Source organism: Mirounga angustirostris, unplaced genomic scaffold (assembly GCF_029215605.1).
Source record: "Mirounga angustirostris isolate CCGP_5_RB_7025 unplaced genomic scaffold, mMirAng1.0.hap1 SCAF_6, whole genome shotgun sequence".
Classification (NCBI taxonomy): domain Eukaryota; kingdom Metazoa; phylum Chordata; class Mammalia; order Carnivora; family Phocidae; genus Mirounga; species Mirounga angustirostris.
The window spans coordinates 131,202,609-131,221,804 of record NW_026991714.1 but is presented as its reverse complement, the minus strand read 5'-3'; the positions used below and the strand labels follow the sequence as shown (position 1 = coordinate 131,221,804).

The 19,196-nt window shown below is 41.8% G+C and overlaps 1 protein-coding gene across 1 annotated transcript in view; it reads right to left on the bottom strand.

Moving 5' to 3' along the window:
* SORCS3 (sortilin related VPS10 domain containing receptor 3) overlaps positions 1-19,196 on the bottom strand; it is a 572,838-nt gene that overhangs the window by 23,684 nt on the left and 529,958 nt on the right. The window contains exons 17-20 of the mRNA XM_045876297.2: positions 13,175-13,288; positions 9,953-10,124; positions 7,410-7,596; positions 1,257-1,390 (exon numbers count right to left, since the gene is read on the bottom strand). Of these exons, the coding sequence (XP_045732253.1) occupies positions 1,257-1,390; positions 7,410-7,596; positions 9,953-10,124; positions 13,175-13,288 (607 nt within the window). The remainder of the gene's footprint in view (positions 1-1,256; positions 1,391-7,409; positions 7,597-9,952; positions 10,125-13,174; positions 13,289-19,196) is intronic.

Genomic DNA, 19,196 nt, shown 5'->3' with positions numbered 1-19,196 from the left:
CTGTGACCCCAAGGTCCATGTTTTCACCACCATATCATGCTGCCTCCCTAAGAAAGAGCAGGGGTGAATCTTCTCCCACTCTTATCATGCAGGGGCTGAAGTTCTTTTTGGTCATCTCTAAACAAACAAAACCATCATTGTTCATTCTTTTTTTTTGAAGGAATTACTACACCAGAACTGAGAATTTATTTCCCCTTTCTTGAGATGTCCAGCATTTCTAAGTCTGATATGATATCTTTATTAAATTATTTTTTTAAAATGGAAGATCTCAGGGTGCCTGGGTGGCTCAGTCGGTTAATCATCTGACTCTTGATTTCAGCTCAGGTCATGATCTCAGGGTCATGGGATCAAGCCCCATGTCAGGCTCCACATTCAGCACCAAGTCTGCTTGTCCCTCTCCCTCTGCTCCTCCTCCTGCACATGCTCTCTCTCTCATAAATAAATGAATAAATAAATAAATAAGTAAATAAATAAATAAATAAATAAATAAAATCTTTTTAAAAGATGAAAGGTCTCTCTAAGATGAGCAATGCCAATCACATCAAGAATGGCCAAGGAAAATGTAAAGACAAAATCAAGAATAGAGAAAAACATTAAGCCCTTGCATTTAGGGACCCTCCGCCCAACTGCTCCCAGCTCCTCATATATATAAGTGTGGTCATTGCTGACACAACTGTCACCATCACCAGTAGCTGGGAGCAGGGAGGATGTGCCAAGTTCAGAGTCTGGCCCTCTGAGTTCCCTTCTTAGAGACTTGTCAGCATCGCCACGGTTCCCACAATGAACCTTGACCTTCGTAGATCACCTAGTAGGTCTTGGAGAAGGGTTCTTTACATGCATTGCCCCACTTGATTTTCACAGCCCTGCATTTAGAGAGAGAATTCACATTTCCAGATGGAGTCACTGGATCTCAGAGATGCTAAGTGAGTCCTTTAACATTATCTATGTTGTGAGTGGAAAGCCCAGGATTAAAAAAAAAAAATAGGGCAAATGAAGTTTTAAAAATATTGATTATGGAAGCAAGTTTGTAGAGCTTCTCAAGGTACTCTTTCTTCCTTAGGATTGTTTGAACTTTCCCTATTATAATAATGAACCCTGGTATAGAGACGTATGTGATATTCAATTATGTGGATTCATAGCTTTACTAAGTACTCCCTATTGCTCCCATCCCCGGTGCCCCCAACATCAACATGGCAGCTGGAGCATAGGAGAATTCAGTACAGATCTACTCAAACATGCATCAGAAAGGGCCAAACCTTCGTGCTATTGCCAAACCACCAGAAATAGGTAAGGGTCCCCAGCTGACTGGGCCACACAACTGCACTGATGTTGACCTCCTTATTTCTTATGGCGACAAATGGCACTCGGAGATGAACATGTTCCACAGGACCTGGGGGAACATGGGAAACAATGTCAGTTTTTCTGTTCCTGGAATAAACAAACTTTATCATACTCCCAGATTCTTAATCTTAACCCCTATTACCATAAACCATAATAAAACAAGGATCACAAACTCAGAAATGTTGAGATGTGTGCGTGTGGTTGTGTGTGTGCATGCTTGAAACAAAGCACCTGGTATAATAGGGAACTCAAATCAGGCTTCAGAATTTTTGAGTGACATCTGAAATTCATTTACATCTGATGTGCCCAACCATGAATGCTTATGAACCTCCAATCCAAGGACAAAACTAGTTGACTAGACACTTAGCCAATAAATAGGAAGAGAAAGAGCAGTCTCTTTCATTTCTGACAATTAGCCTATATTGTGATGTGGGGTCAGTGCATCACATGAAGGGCTCTTCCATTATCCTTGATGGTTAATTGGTTCCATCCTTTTCAACAATCCGCCATTGTGCCAGTCATCTGCAATACTCAGTGGGTGTCATTCAGAAGCTGGCAAGGCTGTTTTACAAAAGGAAAACGTGTCTCTCCCTAAATCAAAGGAGAAACAAAGGCCACATTCCCAAAGAATAAAAAAAAAACTGCTTGCAGAAAGGTGACCAAATTTCTCTTCTTTCCCCTCAGACAACTGATATAGCAGCAAGAGAACATACACGAGCAAACCCTACCCATAATAAATGAGGACTGTAATTTAATTCATTTCCAAAATAAAATGAGAAGAGGAAAGAAAATGCTGATGAGAAATATTAATGTGTCAGTGTCGCACTCTGGGATGGGGATGTTATTTTTCAACTCTGGGAGGGTTTTCTCCTCCCCACTCCTTCCTCCCCTCCTTTCCTTTTTCTCTCTTTCCCTTCTTTCCTTCTTCCTCCTTTCCCTTCCTTATATCTCTCCTACTTAACCAAATCCAATTAAAGTATTCTGATTAGCTGTTTATACTCTGCTAGTGCATAGTTTCCTAGTTTCCACTATGATAGAACTGATGTGCAAATGTGGCTAAAGGTCAAGACTGCAGTCCAAATGTCTCCTTAGTCTGGGGGCCTTGAGTTCTTCTCACAGGTGAGGCATTTTCCTGATCACTCAGCCTTCACTATTTACATCGTGGGTCACTTTGGGGACAGCTCAGCTTAAAGGGAAGACAACAGATGGCTTCTTCTCATTTCTGGTCTGGTTTAAACGTAGCTGTGTGATCTTTTCCTCCATCTTCCAGAGCCTTGACCCTACACAGACTATTTCCGCGTCCCCTGCCTTCCTTATAGGAATAAGAACATATGAATAGGATGTGTGGATGTTAAAAGTACAATTGCATTAGTTATGGGTTGGCACAATTTCTACCACCATCATCACCACCATTACTGTCTCCGTGTATCATTGGGTAGATGTCCCTCGAAAACAGTGGGAGTTTGTCTGAGTCTCACGGTGTTGTAGGTAAATTTATGTTGGGGGAGAAGGTGTTGGGACAAAGACTGATGTTTAAGTGAGGGGAGCAGCCTGGTCAGCTTGTCCCCGTCCACACTGTACTTTCCAGAACAAGCAACAAGTGTTCAAGAATCTGTGTATCTACTGCCTGAGAATACTCTGCCTACAGATTGACCTGACCATAGACAGATGACCCTCAAGGTTTCTCCCAGCAAATAATTTCTTCTAGCAAATCATTTCAACCTTGCTGCTTCAGAAACACATTTGCCTGAAGGGTTAATTATTTTCAATAAGAAAGTCTGCTCGATTATTTTTGTATGGTTTGACTGTTGGTGAAAATAAAAAAAGAAAAACACAAGGTATGAGAAAACACTGGCTCTTTTTGTGACTTTATTTACTCATTTGTAGGACTTTATCTGATTTATCTTTCTTTGTTGGTGGTGTTTTACTGATCCGTGGGGAAGAGAACGAGGCAGTAGGAAGGAGTGCCCGGCCAGCCATGTCCTGGCAGGGAGGCGAGAACTCTATGTCTTATGCTAACACCTCAGAGTCTTTCTCGGTGCCCAGATGCCGAGCTCATTCCTCCCCTGCTGGGAAAAGGGCCCTTTACCCTTAAAGTCAATGCTCCTGTTATTTCTCTCCCTCAAAACGCATGAAGCTCATTCCTCTGCCAGCTCTTCAGAACCCCAGGCCTTTCCACAGTTAAGTGACAATACTGCTAACAGCTTCTGGCCCTGGAAATTCTTCTCAGCTTTCTGTCACTCAGGGGCCTTGGCCCAGCCACACACTGTCAGGTACCTATGCCTAAAAAAATAAAAGGAGATCTCTTTCTCCCTAAACTTATGCCAAACAAAGGGATATGGCTTCCATGAATTGGCACGCCATCAAACATAATCACATTTATTCCAGCTTTAAGACAAGCATGTTTGGCTAAATAGAATCTCAAGGAACAACAACATGTAACAGCTTTTTAGGGCAAAGAACCTGAGCCAGAAGCTCCAGGCTTCAGCCTAGGGATGGACAGACCATAAACCAGGGAGAAGAGAGCTGAAGGGAACACAGCAAACTCCTCTAAGATCCTGTCAAATAGTGCTCTCTTTGATAAAAATCTAATAATCTGTGTGAGATTGGTTATTATGGGTGGCTAACAGCTACTTTTGTTAGCTAATGGCCCAAGGTGAGGCCAAGAGCAGTTTCCACTATAATAACTGTCTGGTAAATGCAGCCATGATTGATGTGGAGGGAATTGTGAGCGTGATAAAAGTTTCAAGGAACATTTCCTCCTTCATGCACATAACCCACAGTATAAATCGGTTCCTTGCTGTTGTATTTTTTGCCACTAAGATACACTGGTCTTTGCACCCTTCAGGCAGGTCCACTATTGGTGGAATTAGGAATATGGGTGGGGCAGGGGGTTGGGATAGAGGAAAGTAAAATTTCTCTCTTTGTCTTCATTTTTAAATGCAATGGAAGTGCCAGGCAGAAAGTTAGTGGGTAGTATTTAGTAATTACTGGAACAGGTCACATTCATCATGGGCCAAGCTGGGTGGTAAGTGGCATTGTATACTATGCAGGGAAATGTTAACATAGACCTGAAATTGCCATCCTTAAAAAGACTTGTGTGCAAGATTGGTCCTTGCTAGCATCTGGAAACTTGGCTTTGAGACTGTTTCCAGTCAACATATAAGTGATAAGAGTGGTTCAATACGCCTAGACTGTTTATGCCAATAATATGGTTTAATCTAAATATGTATTTCCCTTAGGATGTCTGGAATTCTGGCATATGCTAGGCAGAGGATGCCTACTTGACCAGTCCCCAATAAAACCATGGGTACCCTATGACCCAGCAATTGCACTACTGGGTATTTACCCCAAAGATACAGATGTAGTGAAAAGAAGGGGCACATGCACCCCAATGTTCATAGCAGCAATGTCCACAAAAGCCAAACTGTGGAATGAGCCCAGATGTCCTTCAACAGATGAATGGATATAGAAGATGTGGTCCATATATGCAATGGAATATTACTCAGCCATCGGAAAGGATGAATACCTACCATTTATATCAATATGGATGGAATTGGAGGGTGGTATGCTAACTGAAATAAGTCAATCAGAGAAACACAATTATCATATGGTTTCACTCATAAGTAGAATATACGGAATAGTGCAGAGGACCATAGGGGAGGGGAGGGAAAACTGAATGGGAAGAAATCAAAGAGGGAGACAAACCACATGCGACTCTTGACTCTGGGAAACAAACTGAGGGTTGCAGAAAGGGAGATGGGTGGGGGGATGGGATAACTGGGTGATGGGCATTAAAGAGGGCACGTGATATGATGAGCACTGGGTGTTGTAATCAACTGATGAATCATTGGACATTACATCAAAAACTAATGATGTAGTATAACTTGGCTAATTGAATTCAAATAAAAAATAATTAAAAAACAAAACAAAACACGGCTACTGAGTCTCTAAGGAGTTTCTCTGGTAAACAGTCCTTCTCACATGTTGCTAAAACTCCTTGCTGGAGGAATTACACATGTCTTGTGTGACACCATCGGGGGAGGACTCTTTGGAGGTCACAACTGGTTTCCTCCAGACTTTGCCCCATGGCTCTTTTCCCTTTGATGATCTTGCTATTTCCCCTGTAATAAATCATATTCTGAGTATGATTATACGTTGAGTTCTATGAGTCCTTTGAGTGAATCAACAAACATGACGGAGTGATCTTGGGGACACCTGAACCATACACATAATCCAATCTGATTCTCATAGCTTCCCTATAACATAAGTATTCAAGGGGCCTCTGGGTGGCTCAGTTGTTAAGCATCTGCCTCTGCCTCAGGTCATGATCCCAGGGTCCTGGGATCGAGCCCCGCATCAGGCTCCCTGCTCTACGGGAAGCCTGCTTCTCCCTCTCCCACTCCCCCTGCTTGTGTTCCCTCTCTCGCTGTGTTTCTCCCTGTCAAATAAATAAATAAAATCTTTAAAAAAAAAAAAACATAAGTATTCAAGATGAGGAATCAGAAGTTTGTAAAGAGTATGAAAGTTGACCAATATTATATGTTTAACAAAGGGATATGATCAGATTTCAAACAGAGGTCCCTTTGCTCTAAACCCTGGCTTATGAATACCTTGCACACCACTTGCCTGGGTTTTTGACCTGGTGCTTCTGGTGCAGAATGAGTAGAATTGGTGGAGTGTGGCCCATTTCTAGCAGCCCCTGCCCTCCCCCACCAGAATGTAAACTCTGCCAGGCCGAGGCCATATCTGTATTGTTGCTTCCCCAGGTCCTTGCAGAACACCTTACATATATATATTAAGAACTCAACAGACATTTGTTGAATAAATTAGTAAATAATTGGATGTTTTCTTTATATTTCCTACTTGTTGTTATAAGAGCCCCATGAGGCAAAGTACCAGTTAGAATTAAGCCATTTTAAAGTTGGAGTTCAGAAGACCCACAGAAGAAATAATTTATCTCATGGCCATGTAGCCTGGCATCTTTAGGGACAGAACTGATCTATAATCCAGGTGTCCTCCCTTGCACACCCCCTATCACTGTTGGTCCTTACGCTACTATTAGGATCAAAATGCTAGGAGACTAGGTGGCTTACGGTTTTCCAGAAACCTTTTAAACGTGGGTTGTTTATATAGGGGAATTTGTCATCACTGAGTTGGAGGTACTCTTTGTATTCATTTAGACTCTTTTAAATATACATTTCACCATAAGTAGCATATTACTCCCAAAACATCGTGGGGTATATACATTAGAACTACAGAATCCCTTACGCCCATGAATATCACTGATAAAGGCATAGGAAATCCATACCAGACCCATAACCATATGTTTTGACCCAACATTCTAAAATCATACCATTTAAGTTTTAGTTTACATGAATTCAGTCCCAGGATAGCGGATACACAAAACATATCCCGGACAAAGTACTTTGGAAGTTCAGCTGTTGTTTGCTTTGTACCAAGCAACAGTCAATAGTAATGAAATACGTTCTAGAACAACAAAAAAAAACTGGAGAGTCTTTACAATTGTTCATAACAGCAATGAACTTGCAGTAACCTTGTATGTAAGAATTAAGTTCTTTTGTGTGTTCAGGACTACATTTTTAAAAATCCAAACGTGTCTCTTTAATCCTTCTTTGGCTCTTCCAACGGAGATTAGAAACTTACTTTGATTTGGGCTGCCTTCACTTATCATAGCAGCTTGAAAGTGAACCTGTGGCCATGAGTCAGATGAGTTTCTTCTTCCTAGATCCTTAAGAGTCTCCAAAGCAAAGGGAAGGGACTTTGACATGAATGTGTGTCTGCATGGGTACACTTCCATCAGAACACAGTGGAACTGAAAAGAAGGGGCCAGCCTTTTGTTATCCCAACTTGCAAAATAATCTACTTCAGTATCAGAAAACTGAAACACGGATGAGCACACATCTCAGTCTTTCAATTTGGGTCATTATTTGGGGTAGTAGTCACACCAAATCTAGTCTCAGCTCCGCATCCCAGAAGTCTGTGGACAGTGGGAGTTATGTGCCCCGGGAAGGTACATAAGAAAGGAGGCGGTTCAGGCTACTTACAAACCACGTGCAGGAATAGGACAGCTGTGTCCGAGCCCAGGTTGTTCTCCGCATAGGCCATCACCTGGAAGATCCCCGCACTCTTGTACACGTGCTTGATGCCATCCTCAATGGGGCTGAAGTTAGCATAGGACACCGCGATTCCATCCCCAAAGTCAAGCTGGATGTTTGTCCTTTGGAGATCACCCTGAAGGAGGCAGGGGTTGGGGGGAGAAGGAAGGGGGAATAGCAGTCGGCCGGGGCTCATTCACATAGTCCGGTCTGACTCCTATTGGATGCTTTGTCCTGTGCCTTCAGCATCACCCTCTTGGGGACCCAGAACCTCTCCCAGGGGGCTGAAGCACCCTCCACACAATCATCAGACTCTTATCAGATATCCACTGGGCACTATAGGCAGGTATTATGGACCTGTTATCCCCGCATGCCCAAGCTTGGGACAGCCTGAGCTGGTTGAATGGGTGCTAGGGGATAGCGTAAAGCCTCTAGGGAGCTCTGGAGTGGGAAGGCCGAGAAATTCCCTGGCTCCCTCACACACTTGGTTAAATTATTCCTCTCCTGTGTCAAAATCATAACAATAGCAATAATAGTTAACAGCTAACACTTATAAAGTTTCTTTCCAGTTCCAAGTAATTAATCTCCTCACAACTTTATAATGCAGAAAGCATTACTTTCCCATTTTACAAATGGGGACAAAAAGAAATTAACTAAGTAGACCCAAGTCTCACAGCTAGTAGTGGAAGAGACAAGTTTTGAACCCAGGCAGTTGGGTTTCAACACTGATGATCTCAACTACATTGCTATAATTATAATTGTTCCTATGTTTTGAGATTTATTATGTTATAAGCATTTATGCTAATCACTTAACACATACTCTGTACACTTTCAAAATAACTCTGTGAGGTAGGATGATTATTCCCAGTCTAGACATGAATCCTGCATACGAATCAGAATTACATCTGTGCTCTGTTGACCTTGGATTTCCCTAAACCTGCCGAAGCCCCTCTTCCCCGAAGCCTTTTCCAACCATCCCACCTCACAGATATCTCTGCCTCTTGGAAGGCCAAGAGCCCCCTGGGTGCTGCCTGCTGGTGTAAGGGCATATGGGTTCAGGTGAGTGCATCTTCCCATCCCAAGTTGATGCTCGGCTTCTTAAGAGCTGATGTTGAACCCCACCCTTCCTTGTTCTTCTTCCCACTACACTGGGTCAATGACTTTGGATAAATGCAATTGAACCTGACCACAAAACAAGGATCCTGGATGAAAAAAGAAGCATCGACTCTCTCTATTTACAAAGATAGTTGATGGAATAAAAAGGGATATACGTCATTTTGGAATTACGAGCCAATCCTTCTGTCCAGTGAACGTGCACTGCTCACAGTTTCGTGTTCTGCCTCTTCCCCTGTGGCAACCCAGATGTGAGTGAAATATTGATACGTGCTCCCTTGCCCCCCACACAATGGTGACTACTCTTGAGTTTATGAATATAAATTGAAGTGGAAATGAACTGGAGGCAATTCAAATGGATAAGATCATGGCTCTTCTCATCCATTCAAGAGAAGGTTTTTATAATGCTGGTCCTGGAAACTCCCTAGTGGAAATGTGATAATGACCTGCTCTGGATCTTAAAGTCCTTTAATTCAAGTGCCCAGTGTGGGTGACGGCTGAAGAACCTGTCAACCCAGGATAAGGAACCTTCACTGTCCTGTTCAGTATGGGCCAGGTTTTAAAGGTTTCTAAAGTATTCACATTTGGGAAAAAAAAACTCCTGGCCTGCTTTGGTCTCTTTCCAAGATCTTTAGAGCACAGAGCAATTTGCATACAAATTTAGAGGGCTTTGTAAATCAGGCAAGCTTTCTTGCCCCACCACCTCAGCAAGGAGTGCCTGAAAAGCTCCCTGGTTTGGGAAAGAGATGAAATAGCTCATATAGGGAGCAGGAAGCATATGACAGAGCTATTTCCATCCTGGAATGAATGAATGCAGGCTGATTTTACTGCCCCGATTGCAAAAGACACAAAAAAGTGAAATAATGGAGCAACTAGCTGATGGAAAAGCAACTAATGTGACATTCTTTATACAAATAAGTTTAAAGGATGGCAATAATCCTCCCCCACACTCACACTTATACTTTTAAGACCCTTTGAAAGCCTTGTGGGCTTTTTTAATCAGGGCGGTTTAAGGGTTAGAATAAAGCAAAAGAGGCTCCAGGGAGCAATAGAAAAAAATATGAATTCCCTTCTTCTGGTGAAGTTTAGAGTATATGGTCTTCTGGTGATAAACATTCCTTCAACAAACCAGACCCTAAAGGGGGACCTCAAAGAATATATCCAGATCTGCATCTGCCCAGAGACAAGTGGGCCCCCTGTAGCCTGGGTCTGTGGTGTGGGATGAAGGGAAGAGGGTCCCTAAATATCTAAGCCTTCTTTTACCCTTTGTGTCTTCTCAGCATTGACTCTGAGACAGGGACCTGTGGGGACACATGATCTTTTTCTTCCCTCTCTAGAAACAGTGAGTTATGACCTCAGAGACCCAGGACAACACATACCTCCTCCATGAGGATGATGAAAGTCGCATTATGCCCCTGCTCTGCCACCAGGCGTCCATCGGTTGTCACCACATGGAGGCCTCGAGGGGCTTTTCCGGGACACATCTGGGCCTTGGCTGTGTACTTCTCCCTCAGCCCGTCCGTGCAGTTGTTGGACACAATCCGCCGGTACCTGAGGAGTATTGACAGCTGTCGGTGGTGTGGGGTGAGTGTGAGTGAGTGTGTGCATGCGTACACACGCACAGATTAGAAAAAAGAGTGCAAGAAAGCCAGAGGGAGAGATGTTTCACACAGCTGCTCCTAAAAACTGAGTCTCAAAGAAGACAGCCGTTTAAGAAGCCAAACAAACGCCGAGGACCTGCTATCCCTCCATCTGAGGAAGAGCAGCTCTTTAAACATTATTATTGATCCTACCTGGTGAGCCACGGATCAGATCAGTGTCTAAACCAGCCAAGAAAAATCAATGTCTGACTCACATGCAAGACGGAAGGAGGCAGAGTCACTGGACTAGTAGAGCAAGAAAAGCAAGTGCTCCTTTCTGTGAGGGAGGGACTTGTTTGTACTTCCCTATGGCCGTCTCCAGTTCTCTCTGTAGCTAGATGCAGCTAGAAGATCAGACTCCTAACTCTGATTCATCAGGTAGCCTCTTCCTGCCTTCCCTCTACCCCCAGGATATCAATCCATCCTTTCCTACCTACTAGTCCTGGCTCTGGAGCCACTGGGCTATTTTACAGCACATTTTCTCTCCTTACTAATATTTCACTTCCCATTCAACACAAATGCCAGATCAGAAGCACACATTTGAAGCTCCTATGCAATCCTGCTGAGGGAAAATTAGCTCAGAGAACGCATGGGAAACCTCCCCACAAAGCACTGTAGCCTTTTAGGACAAGGGCATCTTTGGGCATAGTGATGCCATATCATGTCACTTGACCACTGATCTGAGCACAGGAAGCTGAGCCAACAGCTTGTCCACTGTCCTGACCTGTAGGATAGACATCATTTCCACTATCTATAAAGCTGCATACAATCAACCTTCTGGTAAATCCACGTAATATAAATGCACCACCACCATCATTTTATCACATCTTCTTTTACCCTGTATGTCAGGAGTAATTAACCCAACCATCCATGTTACCTTCTTCTGATGGCCCTTCAGTTGAAAGCAGATGAAACAAAATCCTTTATGAATGATATTTATCTTCCACTATACCTGATATTTACCCTGGTCCTTTCTCCACTTCCCACCCCCCAAACCCTGCTGAACTACCAGCCCAACATCTCCATCCAAAGATCTCAGGAGGATGTTAGGCAAATGTTGTGTGTAGTTACTACCTCAGACAGAATTACAATATACCCCCTTGCAGATACACATTATTTTTAATTGCCAGCTGAGCTCATAATGGGTCTAGAGCTATTGCTGTCCAATATGCTAACCATTTTTTACCTGTGGCTATTGAGCACTTAAAATGTGGTTAGTTTTGCACGTTGAAATGACACTATTTTGGACATATTAGGTTATATAAAATATATTATTAAAATTAACTTTGCCTTTAAATTTTTCTTAATGTAGCTACTAGAAAATTTTGAATTACATATGTGGCTCATATTATATAGTTCTTTTAGTCAGCACTAGTCTACGTAATCAAACTTCTGTAATCAACTTATACTTTTTTGCTGACTTTAAGTCATTTACAAGATATTGAATTTTTACTTATGGCAGATATTTTGGTAGGTACCATATCCTACTGTGAACTGGATATCCTCTACTCTTTCTCTTCAATCTCAACTGGCCAGCTGGTTAACAATTTGTAATCTAAGCCAACATTTAAGCAACCTAGAGATACATGCAGACATTTGTAGTAAATCTTTTGAAAAAATACAAACTGTCTTTCCTTTTCATCTCCCTGATTTATTTGGTTGGCTCTTTGGGGTTCTGTTATATGTAGGTTGCTTAAAATTGGGTGTGCCTATAGGAGATGTTGTAATGCAACTCTATTCCAATTCTGTCCAAGGTATGTTCTGGCTTGGAATCTGGAGGCTTAGCTGATCACTTGTGACCATCATATTCCTCTTCCTCAAACTTCATAGCACTATGCTCTCTGATGCCATATCTCTTTAAGTTCATGCTGCTGGATCTGTAGTGTGAATGGCTTCAATCCCTGAACCAGACACTTACAATAAAATAACATCAAAAGTGCTTAAGCCCCATCTCAAGCCCCAGCAACAGTCCCCTAGAACCAAATACTGAGCTAAAAATTCTTGTTTTCCAGTAGCTCACACAACTCAGCACATCTCTTCCATCACTTTTTTTCTCTCTGTAGACATCACTTGGGTTGATGGTACCTACCAGTATTTTATATCCAGAGAAGGTAAAAGTACTGAGATGGTGAGTAACTGGTATGAAATGGCAGAAGATCCACTGGAAGAGTTGAGACAGGAGTCCAGAACACCTTCATCCTCTGCTACTCAAAGAGTAGTCCTGGGACCAGCAATGACAGCATTGCCTGGGGGCTTCTCAGAAATGAAGAACCTCTCAGACCCACCCCAGATCTACCAAATTAGAAGCTGCATTTGAACAAGATCACCAGGTGATTCACAGCACATTACAATTTGAAAGGTGCTGTCTCAGACCACCAATCCATTTTCCAAATCTCTTCTGGGCCATCGAGGTGGCAAAGGAGAGGGGAAGACAACAAGTCTTTAAGGCAATATTTTTTCAAGCACCTGAGTAACTGTATGTGAGCAGAGAGAGAAACACACACATAATCTGACAATTAAAGAAAGTGTAGCTTGACCTTCTTATTTCAGGAAGCCCTAGAATGGGACTTCTGAATTTTCAGTTTCAGTTTCCAGCATCAGTCTAGGAGAGCTTCAGTCCATCCAACCCTGGAGGGCACTGTAACACGTGCATACCATTTGTATTAGTTTATTTTTTCAGGGTCCCCAAAATAAGGTGGCATCTCTTTCCAGAAGAGAAGGCCTGACCAAAATAATAGCTATGGTCTGTCAGAGGCAAATGGAAAAAGGTACTGAAATCTAGTAATCACAAATCTCTTCAGATGTTTCCAAAAAAGCTAAAGAACTCCTCAGCTTTCCTCAGAAGCCACTTGTAAACAAACTCTCTATGGTCCAGCTTGCTTCAGCAGAAATGCTACCTTTGATACCAACCTAGGGAAACAGAAGAATAGCGATTGGAGTTTCTTCCGTTGTTTTACTTACCCGGTGCTGTTAAGGTAGCTTTGACCAAGGCTGCAGTCCTTTGATGGGGAGGCTGGGTTGTACCAGAAAGCTGGGACACACTGGCTCTCTCCATGTCTCTCATAGCCATAGTCACTGTTCAGAAAATGAACATTGCACACTGGTATAGATGCACAAATGCTCAAACACTCCCCCATACACACAAACACAAATACATCCCTACAGCCTTCCAAACAGCCTCAATGCATTTTTTCAAATATTCCCAGCAAGAGCAAATATTCGTACTTTGTGAATGGAGTTTTAGATTTAGAAATAATCCCAAATCATTAGAAATCCAGTGTAAAGAAGGAAAGGTGCATTATCAAATGAAGATTCCAGGTAAAAAAAAGGTATGGAAGTACATCCTATAGCAGGTACCCTGGCTGGAGGTGGGTGTCAGGGATGCTAGAAGTTTAAAAGCATCCTCTGGATTGCAGTGGAATTACTGACAGAAGTAGGTGACAATGACAACCAAGAAGATGATATTAAAGGTCAAGATTCATTTCTGGGTAAGAGTCCACAGATGTTATTCCAAAATTAATTTCATAGATTTTATTTTAATTTTTCCTACAAATTCTTTCTCAAACAAATACAGACATTTGCATTCATATAATACAAACAGCCATTCAAACGGTCCCAAATACATATAACACAGGTCCCCTGTTTCCTTACAACCAACAACACAAAACTGTGGTTCTTTTCCACGTTTTCATGAAAGCCTAGCTATGATAAAATAAAGAAATGCAGGTATGATTCCCTTCTCCTTCCCTCCATTTCAAAATGAGTGTAGAGAGGAGGGCCCCCATCTGAAATGCAAATGGTGTTTCCTTACTTCTTGGAGTTTCATAAGGCTCCCATATGCATAAATGTCAGGGTAGAAAAAGAGCAATAAAGTATTATTGCTCTTGAAACCAACCAGAGGTCAGTGAGGGTGGCTTCACTTGGCAGGAGAATTCATGTTTCTAAGTTAAGCATCCTGAAACCCACAGACCAGGCAGAACAATCTGGACATTTGAATATTGATCCATTGAGTTAATGAAACATAAAATAGCAAGGAAAGTCACTCTCTCCAGACCTACCCCTCCTTTCTTTTTCTGCTCCCATGTTCTTTGAGCCAAGATTTAATCAAAGCCCAATGAAAATGGAGGCAAATTTTGGTCTATGTGTGTGACTAGGGCAGAAATGGAAGGAAGATAGGAATACAAGTTCAATTCCACGTTTATTTATTACTCAATATGTGCACTGTCCTGGGAAAGAAGAGCAACAATCCTTGCCCTCAAGGACTTTTGAGTCTTTGGAGAGAGGGATACAACATGCCTCAAATCCAACCAAAGGACACAGACCATGAAGCAGAACATGATAATACACTATGAAGTGGTACAGTTAGGAAAGCACCAACTGATTATAGAAAATGTCCTCCCAGCATTACCACACCCTATCTCCTCAGCGTCTTCCTCTACACCAAACTCCTACCTGACCAGTCCAGACCAACTTTTCAACCCTCTTTGTCTCTGCATGTGAAGCCCTCTACCTTACCTGTGTCTGATAGTTTGCTAAGTATCCTTCTTCAATATCCAGGTCAGATGAGGCCTTCCCTGACTCCCCAGACAAAATCTTTGTGACCACAGCATGTTGGCAACTCTGAAGCTACAGAGACCTCTGTTTGTTTTGTTTGCCAATATAAGAGTTCAGACCAGTACTTAGGATGTTGGAGGTACTAAATATTTACTGGGTGAATGAATACTCCACTAATGTTTTAAAAATCACACTAATTATCTCATTGCATTGGGTCTATCCGTGCAGGGAGATGTGAGCCCATAGTTGACCTTCCTGTGTGGACCACAGAAAGCATCCCAAGTGCTCCAGGTTCCTGAGCTAGGAAGGTGGAACTCAAGACCAGCCTTGATATATCATGGCCATGTTTATATGAAACTGGAAGAAAAAGAAAAAGGGACATGTCTGTCAAGTGAATTTTTAGCCATGCCTCCTGATCAATGATTGGAGATCTCCCAGCCTGCAAGTTCACTGTGGACTCACTGTTGTGGAGGGTTGTAACTGCTCATGAGAATGGACTTAAAATTTCTGGAATTTTGCAAGCTCATTAATGGTTGTTAAACACAGCCATTCTCAAAACTTAAGTTATTTCAAATTTTAATGAAATAAATTCTATTTGAAAGGTAACAAACACTCAAACACACAGATTCCTCATGATTTTGTTGCATTTATTATTATAAAAATATTATGTTATATATAAAGCATTATGTATTATGATTTTACCTACGCTCCTGAGGTTATTTACCTTTATGTGCCTGTGTGGTAAAAAGACTATATAATGTTGTGCTACTGCACATCTCTTCTCAATTCTGTATTCACTGATGTTATGTTGGTAGCTTGAAATCGGCCACATTTAGGGATATTTATAGCAATCAGCAAATGCTACTAATAAGGGCTTATTTATTTGTTCCAAGAGAGCTGGTAGTTAAATATTTACCAACACAGCACTGAATATCTGATTTCTAAGCAGTGCTTACCTGCAGAAACATTTGGGCTGTGGTGTGTCTGCACTGCTTCTAGAAAATTCCCCAACTGCTATATGAGTTAAATCTATTGAATGTTCTGCTAACCCTAAGAAATATTAGTAATCTTTGAAGGAAGGATGCCCTCCTAAACAGCTTTGGGAAGGAAGTCTTAATGCTCTTTCCTAAATGTAACCATCTTTAGCAGTTCTGTTCAGCTCTGCTACCTGTTAGCGATGTAGTAATTAAAAAAGGTGCATCAGGCATGCTGTTTTGCCCCAAGAGAAAAAGCACCTCATTAATATTTAATAACATTAACGGAAACATCACTGACTGCCCCTAAGCTGTGGGCTTCTTCATTAACTTCTGCTAAATGTATATTAAAATCTCATACTGCCCAACCTATCCCCCAGCTCTGGAGTTCTCATGATTTCAACAAACAAGCAGTTCCAGCAGCTGCTCCAACTTCCTGGGGGAAAGGTATTTTTCTGTTGAATTGTGACATTTGGAGAGAATGTGCCAGAAAGTCTGATTTGCCTCGGGGAAGTATGCTGCCATAGCTTCTGCAAACACACAAGCAGTTTCCTTCCAGAAATAAGTCACCTCTGCATCTTTCTTGACTATAAAAGGGTTTAGAACTTCTAAAAGTTTAGGGAGAAACTTCTCCATTTCCAGATGTATGGCCTCCAAATCCCATTCAGGGAGAAGCCTTAGACCATCTAAAGAAGGAATAGACAAACTTCAGAAATCACAAAGCTTCTTCATATTAGAACTGGAAGGGATGCTTGTATTCGCTGGGTCTAATCCTCTTAGTTGGTAGATTGGGAGGGAGAAGCAAAAGAGGAGAAGTGTTCAAGATTTTACACAGCTGACAATGGCACATGGAGTTGATAATGGAGACTCCTGACCCTTGAATCAGCATTAGTACAATCTCAGGGGGCACCCACTTAATCGTCATAAGGGAGGACCCCCTGATCCCCAGGAATGACATTCTGAGACTCTTGGAGTCTGCCCAGAAGTCTTGGTCTCTGCTGGTGCAGCTGCTGGGGCTGTCCTACTCTCAGGCCACACACAGCCCTATCATTGCTTCACGGACCCCCAGTTCCTCCGTTCTCCCATTTGGCAGCTGAGATTCCAGAAACAGTCCTCCACAGGTGTTTCTGTCCCATTTTAGGAGACAGAATCGCCTGCTGGTTTGGGATCGGGCAGATAGAACTTTTTGGCAGGCGCAGAGTGAACACTCAACAAACTGGAGCAACCATAACAAAAACATCAATACAAACAATGGAATAATAATTAACATTGTCAGCATTTCGCTAGGGCATAAGCCTAAATATAGGCATAGAGAAAGATGATTACATTCGAACTATTTCAGAAACTGTTTGAATAATCCAACAAGCATCCCTCAAATATTTCTCCTTATCAAACCCCATGCTAGCCATCTGTCCTCATCCCTCTACTCATCAACAACTCATCCCTCAACTCATCCCTCTACTCATCAACAGTCTCATACATCTGCTTTTTTCTGCAGTGCTGCCCTTATTCCTTGTACTCGACAGCAAGTCTACACAGCTCCATCACCACCTCCTACAGGAAGGCTTCCATCATTACTCCTGTCTTCAACACTCTTTGCTCTATCTCTGGCACTTACAGGTAGGACCAGTGCTGTCTGAAAGAACCTTCTGTTCTACATCTATGCTATCCAATATGGTAACCACTAGCCACCTGTGACTACTAAACACCCAAATGTGGCTAGTGCAACTGAAGAACTGAATTTTTAATTTTATTTATTTTTAATGCAAATAACCACGTGTGACTGGTGACTACTACATTAGACAGCATAGGTCTGGATTATAGAATTTAGTCCCTAGTAATATTATTATTTGCTGTTACGCTTTCATTGAGTTTGAAACTCTGGTTCATACATCTTTGCTTTTCTACAATGCTAGTCTACAGAAAAAACATACATAATTGTGCTCTATATGCAGGATACTTACCGCTGGATGGATTTCAGACACACCTGCACTTAGTACTATAGCATCCCCCTATCTCTTCCCTCTCTCTTCTGCATTACCACATGATAAACTCATTGTGTGGATCTGGAACCATACTGCCCATGGAAGGAAACACTAAAACACACCAAGACTTAGGACTCTGGGTCAGAATATTATTATTTTGAAGGAGTTACTTAACCTCTCTGTGTCTCCATGTCTTCATCTATAAAATGACTACAATAACATATTCTCCTCCCAGAAGCTGGTTGAGAAGATTAAGTAAAATAATCCATCTAAAGACTTGGTGCATAGTAGGTATTCAGCAAAAGTTACTGCTGAGTGAGTGGTTGGATGAATAAGAAAATAATTTCTGGTTCAACCTGGTTCTCGCCGAACAAAGGTATTTGCATCTCTCAGATGGCAACTCCTTTCAAGGAGCCTCATATGACTTTAGAGCAGGACACTTAGGCTCCTTTTTCTGACTACCCACTAGTCCTTGACAAACTTAATTCTCAGGGAGGATTTATTCCTGGCCCTTCACCAGTGCCACAATGGAAGTGGCTCTCTAGAATACACATGAAGCTACTGAGTAGAAACATCACTATTTATGCAAAATTCATGCTTATTACTGACATGCACTCTGGATGGAAGGGTGAATATTATTCTACAAAAACGCTTCTGAGAATCTATAAAACCTTCCCTCTTCAAAAAAGGAAAGATACAGTGTGAAAATACCCTCCCTTTCTGGATCCAGGCTACACTCCTTAACTTTTTCACCAAAATCAAGACATTTAATCCATCCTCCTCAACCTCGCTTTACCAATCTGATTAAACTAGGTTACTCCCTCTCCCTGCTGCCTCTGACACTTAAAAGTTGCCTGAACCAATCAAATGAACATGACCTGATTTGGCTTAGGCAAACAACTAGGCAGAATGCGTATTATAATTACTTATACTAACTAAGCTGGGCTTTTCAGATTCTTTAGCTAATAATACTTCCTAGTAGGAAGGACCACTGAGAAGGACACAAGGCTATAAAATTGTTGCCACGCACCGATTTCCAGCAAGGACATTGGAGACAAACCATATTTGATGGAAAAACTATATTTTTACATCAATACCTATGCTTATTGAAGTTCACTTAAAAACAAAACAATCTCAAATGCTCAGTTCTACTGTCTATAAACACCACTATAGAAAGACAACAGAAATCCCAGAAATGAAACTGTCTCTTCCATACTCAAAAGTAGTGTAAAAGTACTTTTTAGGTCACATGATTATTTTTTGCTCTTGCTCTCAGATTCTGACCACTAACCCAGCCTCAAGTCTTGTATATTTGTTTATCCTACCTCTGACTCAAGTGGTTTTTATTATTATTATTATTCAGGTATAATTAACACAGTGTTCTATTAGTTTCAGGTGTACAATATAATGATTCAACAATTCTATACACTTCTCAGTGCTCATCAAGATAAGGGTACTCTTAATCCCCAT